Here is a 22,079-nt window from a genome sequence, read left to right as displayed (position 1 = left end):
GAGAGAGAGCCAAGATTGCTTGCTTTAGCTGGGAGTGAACGCCAAGGAGAAAAGATATGTTTTTAGGAGTGTTTTAAAACAGGGCCGCAGAGAATGTTGATGTTTTTAAAAAACGGCTCAAGACTCATCTTTTTAGTCTGGCTTTTAATTAACTTTCTATTATTTTAAGTCTGCTATTTTATTCCCCAACTTTTAATCCATTATTTTAAGTTTGCTTATTTTAGTAGTTTATCCTATTTAGCTTTTTGTCTAGTTTTTGCTATTTATTTGTATTACTGCTATCTTGTTCTATTTTACATTAGTTCTATTTTACATTATTTTATTTCTTTTACCGTCGACTGACGGGAACCAGAGTCCCTCATGGTGTGGATGGCCTTTCACTCACCGATTTTTCAGTGCCGAGCCACGTCTCTACAGTTTTAGCCAATGCAGTGCGTGGGGGTGTGTGTGTGTGTGTGTGGTGTCCATACCCGAGTTGCGTGCATGTTAGTGTGAGTGTGCGAGTGTGTTCCGGGTGGGGGGTCGGGTCTTTCTTTCTGATGTTGTTGTTTTTATTGTTGTTGTTGTTTTGTTTTTATTTTCTAATTTTGTATTTTCTGTACGGCACTTTGTGTTGCATTTCCCTGCATGAAAGGTGCCATATAAATAAATAAAATTGAATTGAATTGAATTAAAATGTTCAACAGACTGTGCAGCTCTAACATGGAGAGGTAGGCTGTTCCACATCTTAGGAGCCGTGACTGAGAAGGCTCTATCTCCACGAGTGGAGAGTCTGGACCTGGGTACTGCCAGGAGCAGCTGGTTGGATGACCTTAGTGCCCTAGCATTGCTGTGTAACTGTAAAAGCTCAGTTTAGTGTGGCACACACAGACACACAATGAAAAGATTGAGTCATTGTCTCTCCTTTTTATCTCCTTTTAGTTTCAGGTGTGATTTTCATATTGCCTACACCTGTTACTTGCCACAGGTGAGGTTAAACGAGGATCACATGCCTGAAACAAAGTTTTTACCCACAATTTTGAAAAGGTGCCAATAATTTTGTCCAGCCCATTTTTGGAGTTTTGTGTGGAATTATGTCAAAATCATATATTTTTCTCTGCTTTTTTGTATAGTTTCAATAGACACAAAGTAAATGAACATATGTATGACAAAACATGCGTAATTGCAATCATTTTCCGTGAGAAATACTTCATTTTCCGGAAAAAAATCAGGGGTGCCAACACTTTCAGCCATGACTGTAAATACTTTCAGCAACTACTACGGGCCCCACAACTGCAGCCCCAACAACTGCTGCTCCCACAACAGCAGCTGCAACAACTGCAGCCCCAACAACTGTGGCCCCCACAACTGCAGTCCCCACAACTGCGGCCTCAACAACTGCAGCCCCAAGAACTGCAGCCCCCACAACTGCTGCTCCCACAACTGCGGCCCCCACAACAGCAGCCCCAACAACTGCTGCTACAACAACTGCGGCCCCCACAACAACAGCAGCAACCATGGCACCTACAACTGCGGCTCCTACAACTGCGGCCCCTACAACTGCTGCTCCCACAACTGCAGCTACTGCTCCCACAACTGCTTCTCCCACAACTGCAGCCCCCACAACCGTGGCCCCTACAACTGCAGCCCCCACAACTACTGTTCCCACAACTGCAGCCCCAATAACTGTAGCCCCAACAACTGCAGCACCCACAACTGCAGATCCCACAACTGCAGCCCCCATAACTCTGGCCCCCACAACTGCGGCCCTCACAACTGCGGCCCCCACAACCACGGCCCCCACAACTGCTGCTCCCACAGCTGTGGCCCCAACAACTGTGGCTCCTACAACTGCGGCCCCAACAACTGCTATTCGCACAACTGCAGCCCCCACAACTGCAGCCTCAACAACTGCAGCCTCCACAACTGCGGCCCCTACAACTGCTGCCCCCACAACTGCTACTCACACAACTGCTGCTCCCACAACTGTGGCCCCAACAACTGCTGCTCCCACAACTGTGGCCCCAACAACTGCAGATCCTACAACTGCGGTCCCCACAACCACGGCACCTACAACTGCGGCTCCTACAACTGCGGCCCCTACAACTGCTGCACACACAACTGCGGCTCCTACAACTACGGCCCCAAAAACTGCTGTTTCCATAACTGCAGCCCCCACAACTGCTGCTCCCACAACTGCAGCCCCCACAACTGCGGCCCCAACAACTACGGCTCCTGCAACTGCAACCCCCACAACTGCTGTCCCCACAACTACAGCCCCCACAAACACAGCACCTACAACTGCGGCTCCCACAACTGTGGCCCCAACAACTGCTGTTTCCACAACTACGGCCCCAACAACTGCTGCTCGCACAACTGTGGCCCCAACAATTGCGGCTCCTACAACTGCGGCCCCAACAACTGCTGTTCCCACAACTGCAGCCCCCACAACCACAGCACCTACAACTGTGGCTCCTACAACTGTGGCCCCAACAACTGCTGTACCCACAACCACAGCATCTACAACTGCAGCCCCCACAACTACGGTCCCCACAACTGCAGCCCCCACAACCACGGCCCCAAGAACCACAGCCCCAACAACTACAGCTCCCACAACTGCGGCCCCAAAAACTGCTGCTCCCACAACTGTGGCCCCAACAACTGCAGCTCCCACAACTGCAGCCCCCACAACTGTGGTCCCCACATCTGCAGCCCCCACAACCACAGCACCTACAACTGCGGCTGCTACAACTGCGGCCCCAACAACTGCTGTTTCCACAACTGCAGCCTCCACAACTGCCGCCCCTACAACTGTGCCCCCAACAACTGCGGCTCCTACAACTGCGGCCACAACAACTGCTGTTCCCACAACCACGGCACCTTCAACTGCAGCTCCCACAACTGCAGCCCCCACAACTGCAGCCCCCACAACTGCGGTCCCCACAACTGCAGCCCCCACAACCACAGCACCTACAACTGCTGCTCCCACAACTGTGGCCCCAACAACTGCGGCTCCGACAACTGTGGCCCCAACAACTGCTTCACCCACAACTGCAGCCCCAACAACTGCAGCCTCCACAACTGCCGCCCCAACAACTGCGGCCCCCACAACTACTGCTTCCACAACTGCTGCTCCCACAACTGTGGCCCCCACAACTGCAGCCCCCACAACCACGGCCCCAAGAACCACAGCCCCAACAACTACAGCTCCCACAACTGCGGCCCCAACAACTGCTGCTCCCACAACTGTGGCCCCAACAACTGCGGCTCCTACAACTGCGGCCCCAACAACTGCTGTTCCCACAACCACGGCACCTTCAACTGCAGCTCCCACAACTGCAGCCCCCACAACCACAGCACCTACAACTGCGGCTCCTACAACTGCGGCCCCCACAACTGCTCACACAACTGCTGCTCCCACAACTGTGGCCCCAACAACTGCGGCCCCAACAACTGCTGTTTCCACAACTACGGCCCCAACAACTGCTGCTCCCACAACTGTGGCCCCAACAATTGCGGCTCCTACAACTGTGGCCCCAACAACTGCTGTTCCCACAACTGCAGCCCCCACAACCACAGCACCTACAACTGCGGCTCCTACAACTACAGCCCCCATAACCACAGCCCCTACAACTGCGGCTCCTAGAACTGTGCCCCCAACAACTGCGGCTCCTACAACTACGGCCCCAACAACTGCTGGTCCCACAACTGTGGCCCCAACAATTGCGGCTCCTACAACTGTGGCCCCAACAACTGCTGTTCCCACAACTGCAGCCCCCAAAACCACAGCACCTACAACTGTGGCTCCTACAACTGTGGCCCCAACAACTGCTGTACCCACAACCACGGCATCTACAACTGCAGCTCCCACAACTGCCGCCCCAACAACTGCGGCCCCCACAACTACTGCTTCCACAACTGCTGCTCCCACAACTGTGGCCCCCACAACTGCAGCCCCCACAACCACGGCCCCAAGAACCACAGCCCCAACAACTACAGCTCCCACAACTACAGCTCCCACAACTGCGGCCCCAACAACTGTGGCCCCAACAACTGCGGCTCCTACAACTGCGGCCACAACAACTGCTGTTCCCACAACCACGGCACCTTCAACTGCAGCTGCCACAACTGCAGCCCCCACAACTGCAGCCTCCACAACTGCCGCCCCTACAACTACCGCCCCCACAACTGCTTCACCCACAACTGCAGCACCCACAACTGCAGCCTCAACAACTGCAGCCTCCACAACTGCCGCCCCTACAACTACCGCCCCCACAACTGCTTCACCCACAACTGCAGCACCCACAACGGCAGCCTCAACAACTGCAGCCTCCACAACTGCCGCCCCAACAACTGCGGCCCCCACAACTACTGCTTCCACAACTGTGGCTCCAACCACTGCTGCTCCCACAACTACTGCTTCCACAACTGTGGCCCCAACAACTGCGGCCCCAACAACTGCTGTTTCCACAACTGCAGCCCCCACAACTGCGGCCTCAACAACTGCCGCCCCCACAACTGCGGCCCCAACAACTGCAGCACCTACAACTGCGGCTCCTACAACTACAGCCCCCATAACCACAGCCCCTACAACTGCGGCTCCTACAACTGTGCCCCCAACAACTGCGGCTCCTACAACTACGGCCCCAACAACTGCTGCTCCCACAACTGTGGCCCCAACAATTGCGGCTCCTACAACTGTGGCCCCAACAACTGCTGTTCCCACAACTGCAGCCCCCACAACCACAGCACCTACAACTGTGGCTCCTACAACTGTGGCCCCAACAACTGCTGTACCCACAACCACGGCATCTACAACTGCAGCTCCCACAACTGCAGCCCCCACAACTGCGGTCCCCACAACTGCAGCCCCCACAACCACAGCACCTACAACTGCGGCCCCAACAACTGCGGCTCCTATAACTACGGCCCCAACAACTGCTGCTCCCACAACTGTGGCCCCAACAACTGCGGCTCCGACAACTGTGGCCCCAACAACTGCTTCACCCAAAACTGCAGCCCCAACAACTGCAGCCTCAACAACTGCAGCCCCCACAACTGCAGCCCTCAGAACTGCGGCTGCAACAACCGCAGCCCCCACAACTGCAGCCTCTGCTGCTCCTACAACTGCGGCCCCCACAACCACAGCACCTACAACTGCTGCTTCCGCAACCGCGTCTCCTACAACTGCAGCCCCCACAACTACTGCTTCCACAACTGTGGCCCCAACAACTGCTGCTCCCACAACTGTGGCCCCAACAACTGCTGCTCCCACAACTGCGGCCCCAACAACTGCGGCTCCTGCAACTGCAACCCCCACAACTGCAGCCCCCACAACTGCGGCCCCAACAACTGCTGCTCCCACAACTGCGGCCCCAACAACTGCAGCACCTACAACTACGGCTCCAACTGTGGCCCCAAAAACTGCGGCCCCTACAACTGCTGCTCACACAACTGCTGCTCCCACAACTGTGGCCCCAACAACTGCTGTTCCCACAACCTCGGCAACTACAACTGCTGCTTCCACAACTGTAGCCCCCACAACTACGGTCCCCACAACTGCAGCCCCCACAACCACAGCACCTACAACTGCCCCAACAACTGCTGCTCCCACAACTGTGGCCCCAACAATTGCGGCTCCTACAACTGCGTCCACAACAACTGCTGCCCCCACAACTGCAACCCCCACAACTACGGTCCCCACAACAACAGCCCCATCAAATGCAGCCCCATCAACTACTGCTCCCACAACTGCGGCCCCAACAACTGCTGCTCCCACAACTGTGGCCCCAACAACTGCGACTCCTACAACTGCGGCCCCAACAACTGCTGTTCCCACAACCACGGCACCTACAACTGTCCCAACAACTGCTGCTCCTATAACAGCGGCCCCAACAACTCCTACAACTGCGGCACACACAACTACTGCTTCCACAACTGCAGCCTCAACAACTGCAGCCTCCACAACTGCCGCCCCTACAACTACCGCCCCCACAACTGCTTCACCCACAACTGCAGCACCCACAACTGCAGCCTCAACAACTGCAGCCTCCACAACTGCCGCCCCCACAACTGCGGCCCCATCAACTGCAGCACCTACAACTGCGGCTCCTACAACTACAGCCCCCATAACCACAGCCCCTACAACTGCGGCTCCTACAACTGTGCCCCCAACAACTGCGGCTCCTACAACTACGGCCCCAACAACTGCTGCTCCCACAACTGTGGCCCCAACAATTGCGGCTCCTACAACTGTGGCCCCAACAACTGCTGTTCCCACAACTGCAGCCCCCACAACCACAGCACCTACAACTGTGGCTCCTACAACTGTGGCCCCAACAACTGCTGTACCCACAACCACGGCATCTACAACTGCAGCTCCCACAACTGCAGCCCCCACAACTGCGGTCCCCACAACAGCAGCCCCCACAACCACAGCACCTACAACTGCGGCCCCAACAACTGCGGCTCCTATAACTACGGCCCCAACAACTGCTGCTCCCACAACTGTGGCCCCAACAACTGCGGCCCCGACAACTGTGGCCCCAACAACTGCTTCACCCAAAACTGCAGCCCCAACAACTGCAGCCTCAACAACTGCAGCCCCCACAACTGCAGCCCTCAGAACTGCGGCCGCAACAACCGCAGCCCCCACAACTGCAGCCTCTGCTGCTCCTACAACTGCGGCCCCCACAACCACAGCACCTACAACTGCTGCTTCCGCAACCGCGTCTCCTACAACTGCAGCCCCCACAACTACTGCTTCCACAACTGTGGCCCCAACAACTGCTGCTCCCACAACTGTGGCCCCAACAACTGCTGCTCCCACAACTGCGGCCCCAACAACTGCGGCTCCTGCAACTGCAACCCCCACAACTGCAGCCCCCACAACCACAGCACCTACAACTGCTGCTTCCGCAACCGCGTCTCCTACAACTGCAGCCCCCACAACTACTGCTTCCACAACTGTGGCCCCAACAACTGCTGCTCCCACAACCACAGCACCTACAACTGTGGCTCCTACAACTGTGGCCCCAACAACTGCTGTACCCACAACCACAGCATCTACAACTGCAGCTCCCACAACTGCAGCTCCCACAACTGCAGCCCCAACAACTGCGGTCCCCACAACTGCAGCCCCCACAACCACGGCCCCAAGAACCACAGCCCCAACAACTACAGCTCCCAAAACTGCGGCCCCAACAACTGCTGCTCCCACAACCACAGCACCTACAACTGCCCCAACAACTGCTGCTCCCACAACTGTGGCCCCAACAATTGCGGCTCCTACAACTGCGTCCACAACAACTGCTGCTCCCACAACTGCAACCCCCACAACTACGGTCCCCACAACAGCAGCCCCAACAAATGCAGCCCCATCAACTACTGCTCCCACAACTGCGGCCCCAACAACTGCTGCTCCCACAACCGTGGCCCCAACAACTGCGACTCCTACAACTGCGGCCCCAACAACTGCTGCTCCTATAACAGCGGCCCCAACAACTCCTACAACTGCGGCAAACACAACTACTGCTTCCACAACTGCAGCCTCAACAACTGCAGCCTCCACAACTGCCGCCCCTACAACTACTGCCCCCACAACTGCTTCACCCACAACTGCAGCACCCACAACTGCAGCCTCAACAACTGCAGCCTCCACAACTGCCGCCCCAACAACTGCGGCCCCCACAACTACTGCTTCCACAACTGTGTTTCCAACCACTGCTGCTCCCACAACCACAGCAGCTACAACTGCAGCTTCCACAACTGCAGCCCCCACAACAGCGGTCCCCACAACTGCAGCCCCCACAACCACAGCACCTACAACTGCCCCAACAACTGCTGCTCCCACAACTGTGGCCCCAACAATTGCGGCTCCTACAACTGCGTCCACAACAACTGCTGCTCCCACAACTGCAACCCCCACAACTACGGTCCCCACAACAGCAGCCCCAACAAATGCAGCCCCAGCAAATGCAGCCCCAACAACTAGTGCTCCCACAACTGCGGCCCCAACAACTGCTGCTCCCACAACTGTGGCCCCAACAACTGCGACTCCTACAACTGCGGCCCCAACAACTGCTGTTCCCACAACCACGGCACCTACAACTGCCCAAACAACTGCCGCCCCACCAACTGCGGCCCCAACAACTGCAGCACCTACAACTACGGCTCCTACTGTGGCCCCAAAAACTGCGGCCCCTACAACTGCTGCTCACACAACTGCTTCACCCACAACTGCAGCCCCAACAACTGCAGCCTCAACAACTGCAGCCTCCACAACTGCCACCCCAACAACTGCGGCCCCCACAACTACTGCTTCCACAACTGCGGCACCCACAACTACTGCTTCCACAACTGCAGCCTCAACAACTGCAGCCTCCACAACTGCCGCCCCTACAACTACTGCCCCCACAACTGCTTCACCCACAACTGCAGCACCCACAACTGCAGCCTCAACAACTGCAGCCTCCACAACTGCCGCCCCAACAACTGCGGCCCCCACAACTACTGCTTCCACAACTGTGTTTCCGACCACTGCTGCTCCCACAACCACAGCAGCTACAACTGCTGCTTCCGCAACCGCGTCTCCTACAACTGCAGCCCCCACAACTACTGCTTCTACAACTGTGGCCCTAACAACTGCTGCTCCCACAACTGTGGCCCCAACAACTGCTGCTCCCACAACTGCGGCCCCAACAACTGCGGCTCCTGCAACTGCAACCCCCACAACTGCAGCCCCCACAACTGCGGCCCCAACAACTGCTGCTCCCACAACTGCGGCCCCAACAACTGCAGCACCTACAACTACGGCTCCTACTGTGGCCCCAAAAACTGCGGCCCCTACAACTGCTGCTCACACAACTGCTGCTCCCACAACTGTGGCCCCAACAACTGCTGTTCCCACAACCTCGGCACCTACAACTGCAGCTTCCACAACTGCAGCCCCCACAACAGCGGTCCCCACAACTGCAGCCCCCACAACCACAGCACCTACAACTGCCCCAACAACTGCTGCTCCCACAACTGTGGCCCCAACAATTGCCGCTCCTACAACTGCGTCCACAACAACTGCTGCTCCCACAACTGCAACCCCCACAACTACGGTCCCCACAACAGCAGCCCCAACAAATGCAGCCCCAGCAAATGCAGCCCCATCAACTACTGCTCCCACAACTGCGGCCCCAACAACTGCTGCTCCCACAACTGTGGCCCCAACAACTGCGACTCCTACAACTGCGGCCCCAACAACTGCTGTTCCCACAACCACGGCACCTACAACTGCCCCAACAACTGCCGCCCCACCAACTGCGGCCCCAACAACTGCAGCACCTACAACTACGGCTCCTACTGTGGCCCCAAAAACTGCGGCCCCTACAACTGCTGCTCACACAACTGCTTCACCCACAACTGCAGCCCCAACAACTGCAGCCTCAACAACTGCAGCCTCCACAACTGCCACCCCAACAACTGCGGCCCCCACAACTACTGCTTCCACAACTGCTGCTCCCACAACTACTGCTTCCACAACTGTGGCCCCAACAACTGCGGCCCCAACAACTGCTGTTTCCACAACTGCAGCCCCCACAACTGCGGCCTCAACAACTGCCGCCCCCACAACTGCGGCCCCAACAACTGCAGAACCTACAACTGCGGCTCCTACAACTGCCGCCCCCACAACTGCAGCCCCAACAACTGCTCACACAACTGCTGTTCCCACAACTGTGGCCCCAACAACTGCTGTTTCCACAACTGCAGCCCCCACAACTGTGGCCTCAACAACTGCCGCCCCCACAACTGCGGCCCCAACAACTGCAGCACCTACAACTGCGGCTCCTACAACTGCGGCACCCACAACTACTGCTTCCACAACTGCAGCCTCAACAACTGCAGCCTCCACAACTGCCGCCCCTACAACTGCCGCCCCCACAACTGCAGCCCCAACAACTGAAGCCCCCACAACTGCTGCTCCCACAACAGCGGTCCCCACAACAGCACCCCCAACAACTGCTGCTACGACAACTGCAGCTCCCACAACTGCAGCCCCAATAACTGTGGCCCCCACAACTGCCGCCCCCACAACTGCAGCCCTCAGAACTGCGGCCCCAACAACCGCAGCCCCCACAACTGCAGCCTCTGCTGCTCCTACAACTGCGGCCCCCACAACCACAGCACCTACAACTGCTGCTCCCACAACCGCGGCTCCTACAACTGTGGCCCCAACAACTGCTGCTCCCACAACTACAGCCCCAACAAACACATCACCTACAACTGCGGCTCCTACACCTGCGGCCCCCACAACTGCTGTTTCCACAACTGCAGCCCCCACAACTGCGGCCCCAACAACTGCTGCTCCCACAACTGCTGCTCCCACAACTACAGCCCCCACAACCACAGCACCTACCACTGCGGCTCCTATAACTGCGGCCCCCACAACTGCTCACACAACTGCTGCTCCCACAACTACAGCCCCAACAACCACAGCCCCCACAACTGCGGCCTCAACAACTGCCGCCCCCACAACTGCGGCCCCAACAACTGCAGCACCTACAACTGCGGCTCCTACAACTACTGCTTCCACAACTGCAGCCTCAACAACTGCAGCCTCCACAACTGCCGCCCCTACAACTGCCGCCCCCACAACTGCAGCCACAACAACTGAAGCCCCCACAACTGCTGCTCCCACAACAGCGGCCCCCACAACAGCACCCCCAACAACTGCTGCTACGACAACTGCAGCTCCCACAACTGCAGCCCCAATAACTGTGGCCCCCACAACTGCCGCCCCCACAACTGCAGCCCTCAGAACTGCGGCCCCAACAACCGCAGCCCCCACAACTGCAGCCTCTGCTGCTCCTACAACTGCGGCCCCCACAACCACAGCACCTACAACTGCTGCTCCCACAACCGCGGCTCCTACAACTGTGGCCCCAACAACTGCTGCTCCCACAACTACAGCCCCCACAAACACATCACCTACAACTGCGGCTTCTACAACTGCCGCCCCCACAACTGCAGCCCCAACAACTGCTCACACAACTGCTGTTCCCACAACTGTGGCCCCAACAACTGCTGTTTCCACAACTGCAGCCCCCACAACTGCAGCCTCTGCTGCTCCTACAACTGCGGCCCCCACAACCACAGCACCTACAACTGTGGCCCCAACAACTGCTGCTCCCACAACTACAGCCCCCACAAACACATCACCTACAACTGCGGCTTCTACAACTGCCGCCCCCACAACTGCAGCCCCAACAACTGCTCCCACAACCGCGGCTCCTACAACTGTGGCCCCAACAACTGCTGCTCCCACAACTACAGCCCCAACAAACACATCACCTACAACTGCGGCTCCTACACCTGCGGCCCCCACAACTGCTGTTTCCACAACTGCAGCCCCCACAACTGCGGCCCCAACAACTGCTGCTCCCACAACTGCAGCCTCAACAACTGCAGAACCTACAACTACGGCTCCTACTGTGGCCCCAACAACTGCGGCCCCTACAACTGCTGCTCACACAACTGCTGCTCCCACAACTACAGCCCCCACAACCACAGCACCTACCACTGCGGCTCCTATAACTGCGGCCCCCACAACTGCTCACACAACTGCTGCTCCCACAACTACAGCCCCAACAACCACAGCCCCCACAACTGCGGCCTCAACAACTGCCGCCCCCACAACTGCGGCCCCAACAACTGCAGCACCTACAACTGCGGCTCCTACAACTACTGCTTCCACAACTGCAGCCTCAACAACTGCAGCCTCCACAACTGCCGCCCCTACAACTGCCGCCCCCACAACTGCAGCCACAACAACTGAAGCCCCCACAACTGCTGCTCCCACAACAGCGGCCCCCACAACAGCACCCCCAACAACTGCTGCTACGACAACTGCAGCTCCCACAACTGCAGCCCCAATAACTGTGGCCCCCACAACTGCCGCCCCCACAACTGCAGCCCTCAGAACTGCGGCCCCAACAACCGCAGCCCCCACAACTGCAGCCTCTGCTGCTCCTACAACTGCGGCCCCCACAACCACAGCACCTACAACTGCTGCTCCCACAACCGCGGCTCCTACAACTGTGGCCCCAACAACTGCTGCTCCCACAACTACAGCCCCCACAAACACATCACCTACAACTGCGGCTCCTACAACTGCGGCCACCACAACTGCTGCTCCCACAACTGTGGCCCCAACAACTGCGGCCCCAACAACTGCTGTTTCCACAACTGCAGCCCCCACAACTGCGGCCCCAACAACTGCTGCTCCCACAACTGCAGCCCCCACGATTGCAGCCTCAACAACTGCAGCCTCCACAACTGCCGCCCCCACAACTGCGGCCCCAACAACTGCAGAACCTACAACTACGGCTCCTACTATGGCCCCAACAACTGCGGCCCCTACAACTGCTGCTCACACAACTGCTGCTCCCACAACTACAGCCCCCACAACCACAGCACCTACAACTGCGGCTCCTACAACTGCGGCCCTCACAACTGCTCACACAACTGCTGCTCCCACAACTGTGGCCCCAACAACTGCGGCCCCAACAACTGCTGTTTCCACAACTGCAGCCCCCACAACTGCGGCCTCAACAACTGCCGCCCCCACAACTGCGGCCCCAACAACTGCGGCCCCAACAACTGCAGCACCTACAACTGCGGCTCCTACAACTGCGCCACCCACAACTACTGCTTCCACAACTGCAGCCTCAACAACTGCAGCCTCCACAACTGCCGCCCCTACAACTGCCGCCCCCACAACTGCAGCCCCAACAACTGAAGCCCCCACAACTGCTGCTCCCACAACTGCCGCCTCCACAACTGCTTCACCCACAACTGCAGCCCCCACAACTGCAGCCTCAACAACTGCAGCCTCCACAACTGACGCCCCAACAACTGGGGCCCCCACAACTACTGCTTCCACAACTGTGGCTCCAAAAACTGCTGCTCCCACAACTACTGCTTCCACAACTGTGGCCCCAAAAACTGCTGCTCCCACAACCATGGCATCCACAACTACTGCTTCCACAAATGTGGCCCCAACAACTGCTGCTCCCACAACTGCAGCCCCCACAACAGCACCCCCAACAACTGCTGCTACCACAACTGCAGCTCCCACAACTGCAGCCCCCATAACTGTGGCCCCCACAACTGCAGCCCTCAGAACTGCGGCCCCAACAACTGCAGCCCCCACAACTGCGGCCCCAACAACTGCTGCTCCCACAACCACAGCACCTACAACTGCTGCTCCCACAAATGTGGCCCCAACAACTGCTGTTTCCACAACTGCAGCCCCCACAACTGTGGCCTCAACAACTGCCGCCCCCACAACTGCGGCCCCAACAACTGCAGCACCTACAACTGCGGCTCCTACAACTGCGGCACCCACAACTACTGCTTCCACAACTGCAGCCTCAACAACTGCAGCCTCCTCAACTGCCGCCCCTACAACTGCCGCCCCCACAACTGCAGCCCCAACAACTGCTCACACAACTGCTGTTCCCACAACTGTGGCCCCAACAACTGCTGTTTCCACAACTGCAGCCCCCACAACTGTGGCCTCAACAACTGCCGCCCCCACAACTGCGGCCCCAACAACTGCAGCACCTACAACTGCGGCTCCTACAACTGCGGCACCCACAACTACTGCTTCCACAACTGCAGCCTCAACAACTGCAGCCTCCACAACTGCCGCCCCTACAACTGCCGCCCCCACAACTGCAGCCCCAACAACTGAAGCCCCCACAACTGCTGCTCCCACAACAGCGGTCCCCACAACAGCACCCCCAACAACTGCTGCTACGACAACTGCAGCTCCCACAACTGCAGCCCCAATAACTGTGGCCCCCACAACTGCCGCCCCCACAACTGCAGCCCTCAGAACTGCGGCCCCAACAACCGCAGCCCCCACAACTGCAGCCTCTGCTGCTCCTACAACTGCGGCCCCCACAACCACAGCACCTACAACTGCTGCTCCCACAACCGCGGCTCCTACAACTGTGGCCCCAACAACTGCTGCTCCCACAACTACAGCCCCCACAAACACATCACCTACAACTGCGGCTCCTACAACTGCGGCCCCCACAACTGCTGTTTCCACAACTGCAGCCCCCACAACTGCGGCCCCAACAACTGCTGCTCCCACAACTGCAGCCCCCACAACTGCAGCCTCAACAACTGCAGCCTCCACAACTGCCGCCCCCACAACTGCGGCCCCAACAACTGCAGAACCTACAACTACGGCTCCTACTGTGGCCCCAACAACTGCGGCCCCTACAACTGCTGCTCACACAACTGCTGCTCCCACAACTACAGCCCCCACAACCACAGCACCTACAACTGCGGCTCCTATAACTGCGGCCCCCACAACTGCTCACACAACTGCTGCTCCCACAACTACAGCCCCAACAACCACAGCCCCCACAACTGCGGCCTCAACAACTGCCGCCCCCACAACTGCGGCCCCAACAACTGCAGCACCTACAACTGCGGCTCCTACAACTACTGCTTCCACAACTGCAGCCTCAACAACTGCAGCCTCCACAACTGCCGCCCCTACAACTGCCGCCCCCACAACTGCAGCCACAACAACTGAAGCCCCCACAACTGCTGCTCCCACAACAGCGGCCCCCACAACAGCACCCCCAACAACTGCTGCTACGACAACTGCAGCTCCCACAACTGCAGCCCCAATAACTGTGGCCCCCACAACTGCCGCCCCCACAACTGCAGCCCTCAGAACTGCGGCCCCAACAACCGCAGCCCCCACAACTGCAGCCTCTGCTGCTCCTACAACTGCGGCCCCCACAACCACAGCACCTACAACTGCTGCTCCCACAACCGCGGCTCCTACAACTGTGGCCCCAACAACTGCTGCTCCCACAACTACAGCCCCCACAAACACATCACCTACAACTGCGGCTCCTACAACTGCGGCCCCCACAACTGCTGCTCCCACAACTGTGGCCCCAACAACTGCGGCCCCAACAACTGCTGTTTCCACAACTGCAGCCCCCACAACTGCGGCCCCAACAACTGCTGCTCCCACAACTGCAGCCCCCACAACTGCAGCCTCAACAACTGCAGCCTCCACATCTGCCGCCCCCACAACTGCGGCCCCAACAACTGCAGAACCTACAACTACGGCTCCTACTATGGCCCCAACAACTGCGGCCCCTACAACTGCTGCTCACACAACTGCTGCTCCCACAACTACAGCCCCCACAACCACAGCACCTACAACTGCGGCTCCTACAACTGCGGCCCCCACAACTGCTCACACAACTGCTGCTCCCACAACTGTGGCCCCAACAACTGCGGCCCCAACAACTGCTGTTTCCACAACTGCAGCCCCCACAACTGCGGCCTCAACAACTGCCGCCCCCACAACTGCGGCCCCAACAACTGCGCCCCCAACAACTGCAGCACCTACAACTGCGGCTCCTACAACTGCGCCACCCACAACTACTGCTTCCACAACTGCAGCCTCAACAACTGCAGCCTCCACAACTGCCGCCCCTACAACTGCCGCCCCCACAACTGCAGCCCCAACAACTGAAGCCCCCACAACTGCTGCTCCCACAACTGCCGCCTCCACAACTGCTTCACCCACAACTGCAGCCCCCACAACTGCAGCCTCAACAACTGCAGCCTCCACAACTGCCGCCCCAACAACTGCGGCCCCCACAACTACTGCTTCCACAACTGTGGCTCCAAAAACTGCTGCTCCCACAACTACTGCTTCCACAACTGTGGCCCCAAAAACTGCTGCTCCCACAACCATGGCATCCACAACTACTGCTTCCACAACTGTGGCCCCAACAACTGCTGCTCCCACAACTGCAGCCCCCACAACAGCACCCCCAACAACTGCTGCTACCACAACTGCAGCTCCCACAACTGCAGCCCCCATAACTGTGGCCCCCACAACTGCCGCCCTCAGAACTGCGGCCCCAACAACTGCAGCCCCCACAACTGCGGCCCCAACAACTGCTGCTCCCACAACCACAGCACCTACAACTGCTGCTCCCACAAATGTGGCCCCAACAACTGCTGTTTCCACAACTGCAGCCCCCACAACTGTGGCCTCAACAACTGCCGCCCCCACAACTGCGGCCCCAACAACTGCAGCACCTACAACTGCGGCTCCTACAACTGCGGCACCCACAACTACTGCTTCCACAACTGCAGCCTCAACAACTGCAGCCTCCACAACTGCCGCCCCTACAACTGCCGCCCCCACAACTGCAGCCCCAACAACTGAAGCCCCCACAACTGCTGCTCCCACAACAGCAGCCCTCACAACAGCACCCCCAACAACTGCTGCTACGACAACTGCAGCTCCCACAACTGCAGCCCCAATAACTGTGGCCCCCACAACTGCCGCCCCCACAACTGCAGCCCTCAGAACTGCGGCCCCAACAACTGCAGCCCCCACAACTGCAGCCTCTGCTGCTCCTACAACTGCGGCCCCCACAACCACAGCACTTACAACTGCTGCTCCCACAACCGCGGCTCCTACAACTGCAGCCCCCACAACTGCAGCCCCCACAACTACTGCTTCCACAACTGTGGCCCCAACAACTGCTGCTCCCACAACTGTGGCCCCAACAACTGCGGCTCCTGCAACTGCAGCCCCCACAACTGCTGTCCCCAAAACTACAGCCCCCACAACCACAGCACCAACAACTGCTGTTTCCACAACTGCAGCCCCCACAACTGCGGCCTCAACAACTGCCGCCCCCACAACTGCGGCCCCAACAACTGCGGCCCCAACAACTGCAGCACCTACAACTGCGGCTCCTACAACTGCGCCACCCACAACTACTGCTTCCACAACTGCAGCCTCAACAACTGCAGCCTCCACAACTGCCGCCCCTACAACTGCCGCCCCCACAACTGCAGCCCCAACAACTGAAGCCCCCACAACTGCTGCTCCCACAACTGCCGCCTCCACAACTGCTTCACCCACAACTGCAGCCCCCACAACTGCAGCCTCAACAACTGCAGCCTCCACAACTGCCGCCCCAACAACTGCGGCCCCCACAACTACTGCTTCCACAACTGTGGCTCCAAAAACTGCTGCTCCCACAACTACTGCTTCCACAACTGTGGCCCCAAAAACTGCTGCTCCCACAACCATGGCATCCACAACTACTGCTTCCACAACTGTGGCCCCAACAACTGCTGCTCCCACAACTGCAGCCCCCACAACAGCACCCCCAACAACTGCTGCTACCACAACTGCAGCTCCCACAACTGCAGCCCCCATAACTGTGGCCCCCACAACTGCCGCCCTCAGAACTGCGGCCCCAACAACTGCAGCCCCCACAACTGCGGCCCCAACAACTGCTGCTCCCACAACCACAGCACCTACAACTGCTGCTCCCACAAATGTGGCCCCAACAACTGCTGTTTCCACAACTGCAGCCCCCACAACTGTGGCCTCAACAACTGCCGCCCCCACAACTGCGGCCCCAACAACTGCAGCACCTACAACTGCGGCTCCTACAACTGCGGCACCCACAACTACTGCTTCCACAACTGCAGCCTCAACAACTGCAGCCTCCACAACTGCCGCCCCTACAACTGCCGCCCCCACAACTGCAGCCCCAACAACTGAAGCCCCCACAACTGCTGCTCCCACAACAGCAGCCCTCACAACAGCACCCCCAACAACTGCTGCTACGACAACTGCAGCTCCCACAACTGCAGCCCCAATAACTGTGGCCCCCACAACTGCCGCCCCCACAACTGCAGCCCTCAGAACTGCGGCCCCAACAACTGCAGCCCCCACAACTGCAGCCTCTGCTGCTCCTACAACTGCGGCCCCCACAACCACAGCACCTACAACTGCTGCTCCCACAACCGCGGCTCCTACAACTGCAGCCCCCACAACTGCAGCCCCCACAACTACTGCTTCCACAACTGTGGCCCCAACAACTGCTGCTCCCACAACTGTGGCCCCAACAACTGCGGCTCCTGCAACTGCAGCCCCCACAACTGCTGTCCCCAAAACTACAGCCCCCACAACCACAGCACCTACAACTGCGGCTCCTACAACTGCTGCCCCCACAACTGCTCACACAACTGCTGCTCCCACAACTGCAGCCCCCGAAACTGCTGCCCCCACAACTGCAGCCCTCAGAACTGTGGCTCCAACAACTGCAGCCCCCACAACTGCGGCCCCAGCAACTGCGGCCCCCACAACTGCAGCCCCGACAACCGTGGCCACAACAAGTTCAGCCCCCACATCTACTGCCCCCACAACTGCAGCAGGTACAACTGCTGCTCCCACAACTACAGCCCCCACAACTGCAGCCCCCACCACTGTGGCTCCTACAACTGCTCCCACAACTGCAGCCCCCACAACTGCAGCACCTACAACTGCTGTTATTGCAACTGTAGCACCTACATCTGCGGCCCCTACAACTGCTGCTCCAACAACTGCGTCCACAACAACTGCATTACCTACAACTGTAGCTCCTTCAACTGCATTCACAACTGCAGAAACACCAAATCAAGGTCTCTCCATGTCTTTTCCCTTTTTTTCTTTGATACTTTCCATAATTAGCCCAGCACATTAGTGAAACAATCTTTCACTTTGTCAAAAAACAATCAAATTTTGGCAAAACTTTCTTCTGGACCTACTTTTTCGAAAAAGCCATGGAAAAAGGGAAACAAAATCAAATTTTTTATTGACAGCATTGGATTTGTCATGCTAAAATACATACATTTTGATGCCTAGATCATTAAAATTTGTCCAGCCATTTAAGTTCTCAAACTCTCCAGCAATAGTCAAAAAATAAGGTCCTAACTCCTATTCCTAACTCCTATTCCTTGACCTCTGGGGAAAACGTCACGGGGTTAAGGAAAGGCGATAGGAGAACCCAAAAGGATTTAGGAAATGTTGACCTCAGAGCTCAGTGCTCAAAGAATCCGACCGGACTTTCACTAAGCTACGTCATTATAACGCGGCCGCTGATGATTGACAGCTGATGATCGGCACCGGCGATTGACAGGCGACTGCGCTGGAGAAACTACAACAATGGACTACAAAAAACGCGTCGTCCACTTCTCCTCATGTTGTTGGTTTTATAAACAGCTCGTTCACTGAACGGCTTCAGTTCCAGCAGCTCCTCCTTCCTGTTTGAACTATTCGACTGCACCCCAAGGCTTTTCTGAAAAAGTAGATCCTAGGCATTATGCATGACAAATTTAGTGGTTGTATCACAACGTGAAAGATTCTTCTGAAATATTGACTTAATCTGCAGCACTAAATGCAGGACATTTATCTTGTAAGTTTTCATTTAAACTGAAAGCAATGGTTTAATTAAGGCTTAAACTTAACCTGACAAATACATTTCATAGAATACATACCCCGTCCTTTTGATGAGTCACAAATAGAAACAGAAAATAATGTAAATTGATCTGAGAAATAAGTTGAAAATATTAATATGGGTAACATAGCCAATGGGAGGCATAGTTACAACAAAGTATAATGTATGAAAATTATGTCCTGCATAATGTGTTCATAGCTATTGGTAATTCTCATCTCTCTAGTTAGGCTTTTAAATATACACTAATTAAAATGTAAAGCTTTCCCTTTATCATTCTGGGTATGATTTGCTTTTAGGAATTAATTTGATTTCAGTTGGTAATGTGTTCCAGGGTTGTCAGCCTTAATGGAGAAAGGCTTTTGTCCAAATTTAGATCTACTATGTGGTATTTTACAGTTATTCACTATGGCCCTAGTTACTCCGTTACGGTCTTGTTTGTGCATTTATATCTGTTAAGAAGAAAAAATAATTTCCACATGTTTTAATATCTACAGGTTTTGTATTACTGGCACTACAGATGAGGATAACAGTCTTTGGAGAGGTCAGCAATGGAACCATCATTGAAGGCGTTGAAGACGTATGTAAAAACAAAAAAAGAAAAGAAAAAAGTAAAAAAAGTGTAAAATAACTGTTTTTTGGAAGGCTCTTCAGCTAATATTACCAATCATTATGCTTCCATGTAAGATAAAAGGTGTGAACGCAATGAGATAGATCTCCTAATTTTTATTCTCTTTTAGTTTTTTAAGCAACAGCTCTTGAATGGAACAGCCCACACAGTGGACGTGACAAACATTCAAAGAGTTGCCCCATAGAAGATTCATGCGGAAGTACAAAGATTCAAGACTGTGCTGGTGGTTTCAACACAATGGCAGTTCACTTCAACCACTTCATCGTATCTGGAAAGAATCTTTCGACCGTCGTAACAGAACACATCATGTACTCCACTGTGCTGCTGTGATCTTCGGCGTCTTTATCATCATTTTGTCAATTACTAAAAAAAAAAAAAAAACTGGAGTGGACATTAGAACCCATTTCACTCTTTAATCCCTAAACAATATCCCCAAGAATGTGAATGGAGGTTTGTGCATTGAATGTGCACAGCACAATGGGAACCTCAAACCAAGCAATCTGATCTGCCAAATGGTTAAAGAGGTGTTAATTATTCTCATGCTCCGTTACTTGAGGAGCAGCTGCCATACTGACAAGCCTGGTAATCAGAAAACACTCCAACATGTCATTGTGAATGAGGAAATGTCTTAGAAAAATACAGCAGCAACAATAACCTTGGTAACCTCATGCCAAGTGTATGATGATTGTACCCTGATTAAGCAAAATTAATCGTCCGAGGTTGCTGACAAACTGCAGACATGTTTACTGAATATGAATCTGTTTTGTTTTGTGCCACCAATTACTGTTTTGTCAACTTTATAGAACACATCTTTCCAGCCAGAATATGAAAGCACTGTTTTTCTAAGACATTCTGTATGCAGGTTCACTTTAAAAAAAAATGTTTCCATGACATGGGCTTGAGGCACACATTAAAGGAGTCATCACCTGGTTTTATACGTATCCAGCCCCCCTTGGATCGCTTTGGATCAATTCGTAAAACTTATTAGAAAAAAAAAAAAACATTTTAATCAAACATTGAGCTTGTTCTGACCCTTTTTCGTACCGCGATTTTATCACGCGAGATTACGCGCGAGGTTTTGACTGGTCCGGATGTGCATTGTATAATATGTAATGAGGCGCGCGTTGATTCGCCGCAGGAAGGACAGAGCCGGGGGGGCTTGCCTGCATGCAGACTCCAAAACATAATGGCGGCGCTTCGGCGATTTCAGGTAGCGGACGGGGCGGGGTTGGGTGGTGAAAGAGGGGTGGGCTTATGCAAGTAGCCGCCACGGTGACGTCACCGAAGGCGCAGAATCAAAATCTCGTGCTTTAGGAATGCACACCCTTGTGTGCTATTCCTGTTCGGAAAAAGAGCAGAAGCGAAAAAACGGCGCCACTTTCAAACTCCAGCCTTTCAGGCAAGTTTCAACTGAGGTCAAACACAGATATGCATGTTTTAACAAGAGAAATTGCGATTTCCGGGTGATGACTCCTTTAATGATTATGTATGACACTGAACACAGGCCACTATGTGTTAGTCATTTCTTATATTATTGCTGCAAGGCTATGCAGCAATAAAATAGTTTGTATTATGTTTTGGTTCGTTTGCCTTCACTTTGGGTTGTATGACCATCATTGACTTTCTCGTTTCCTCTGGCGTTGCACTAGATTTCTAACAATGGCAGTTATGTTTTTGTGTTATTTCATATACCCATTTGTTTTGTTCTTTTTGTGCTCTTTAATGAATCCTTCAAAAAGAAACATTTATTCTCAGCTTTACACTGAGTTCCTAATGACCCATTTTGATGTACATTTTTTGTAAATAACTTAAACATACCCAAACTTCCCAATAAGCCAATAAGACAAGAGGATGTAGCCACATCTACACAGTCAAATTGTCTTGCATTTATCCAGAAGTGGATCCCCGCTGTGACAAGTGTAAAAGAGATGAGGCCTCACTTATCCAAATGTTTTGGACGTGCCCTAGCCTGGAAAAATACAGATTGTATGGATGTGTGTATGTTCAATTGCATTTCGTGTATCAAAGTATTTGTATGTATTTCACATTTATCAAAACTCAATAAAAATATTTGTGAAAAAAAGAAACTTATTCAAGATTTTATTTGAAAGCGCACACACACACAC

General features: G+C 55.2%; 1 protein-coding gene across 1 annotated transcript; it reads left to right on the top strand.

Annotated features, from left to right (window-relative positions):
• Window positions 1–702: 702 nt before the first annotated feature.
• Window positions 703–22,001, top strand: LOC311015271 (uncharacterized protein; the record flags this gene model as incomplete). Its single annotated transcript, XM_084012398.1, has 8 exons — window positions 703–710; window positions 4,099–4,364; window positions 7,603–7,690; window positions 8,239–8,566; window positions 16,621–16,679; window positions 17,611–18,510; window positions 19,820–19,902; window positions 20,063–22,001. 7 exons carry the CDS (start codon window positions 703–705, stop codon window positions 19,887–19,889), a joined length of 1,719 nt encoding a protein of 572 aa, XP_083868524.1. The 3' UTR covers window positions 19,890–19,902; window positions 20,063–22,001.
• Window positions 22,002–22,079: the final 78 nt, after the last annotated feature.

This window comes from Eutrigla gurnardus (assembly GCF_963514095.1).
Source record: "Eutrigla gurnardus genome assembly, chromosome: 6".
NCBI lineage: Eukaryota > Metazoa > Chordata > Actinopteri > Perciformes > Triglidae > Eutrigla > Eutrigla gurnardus.
The sequence above is the reverse complement of the archived record's forward strand: the minus strand, read 5'-3'. Positions and strand labels throughout refer to the sequence as shown.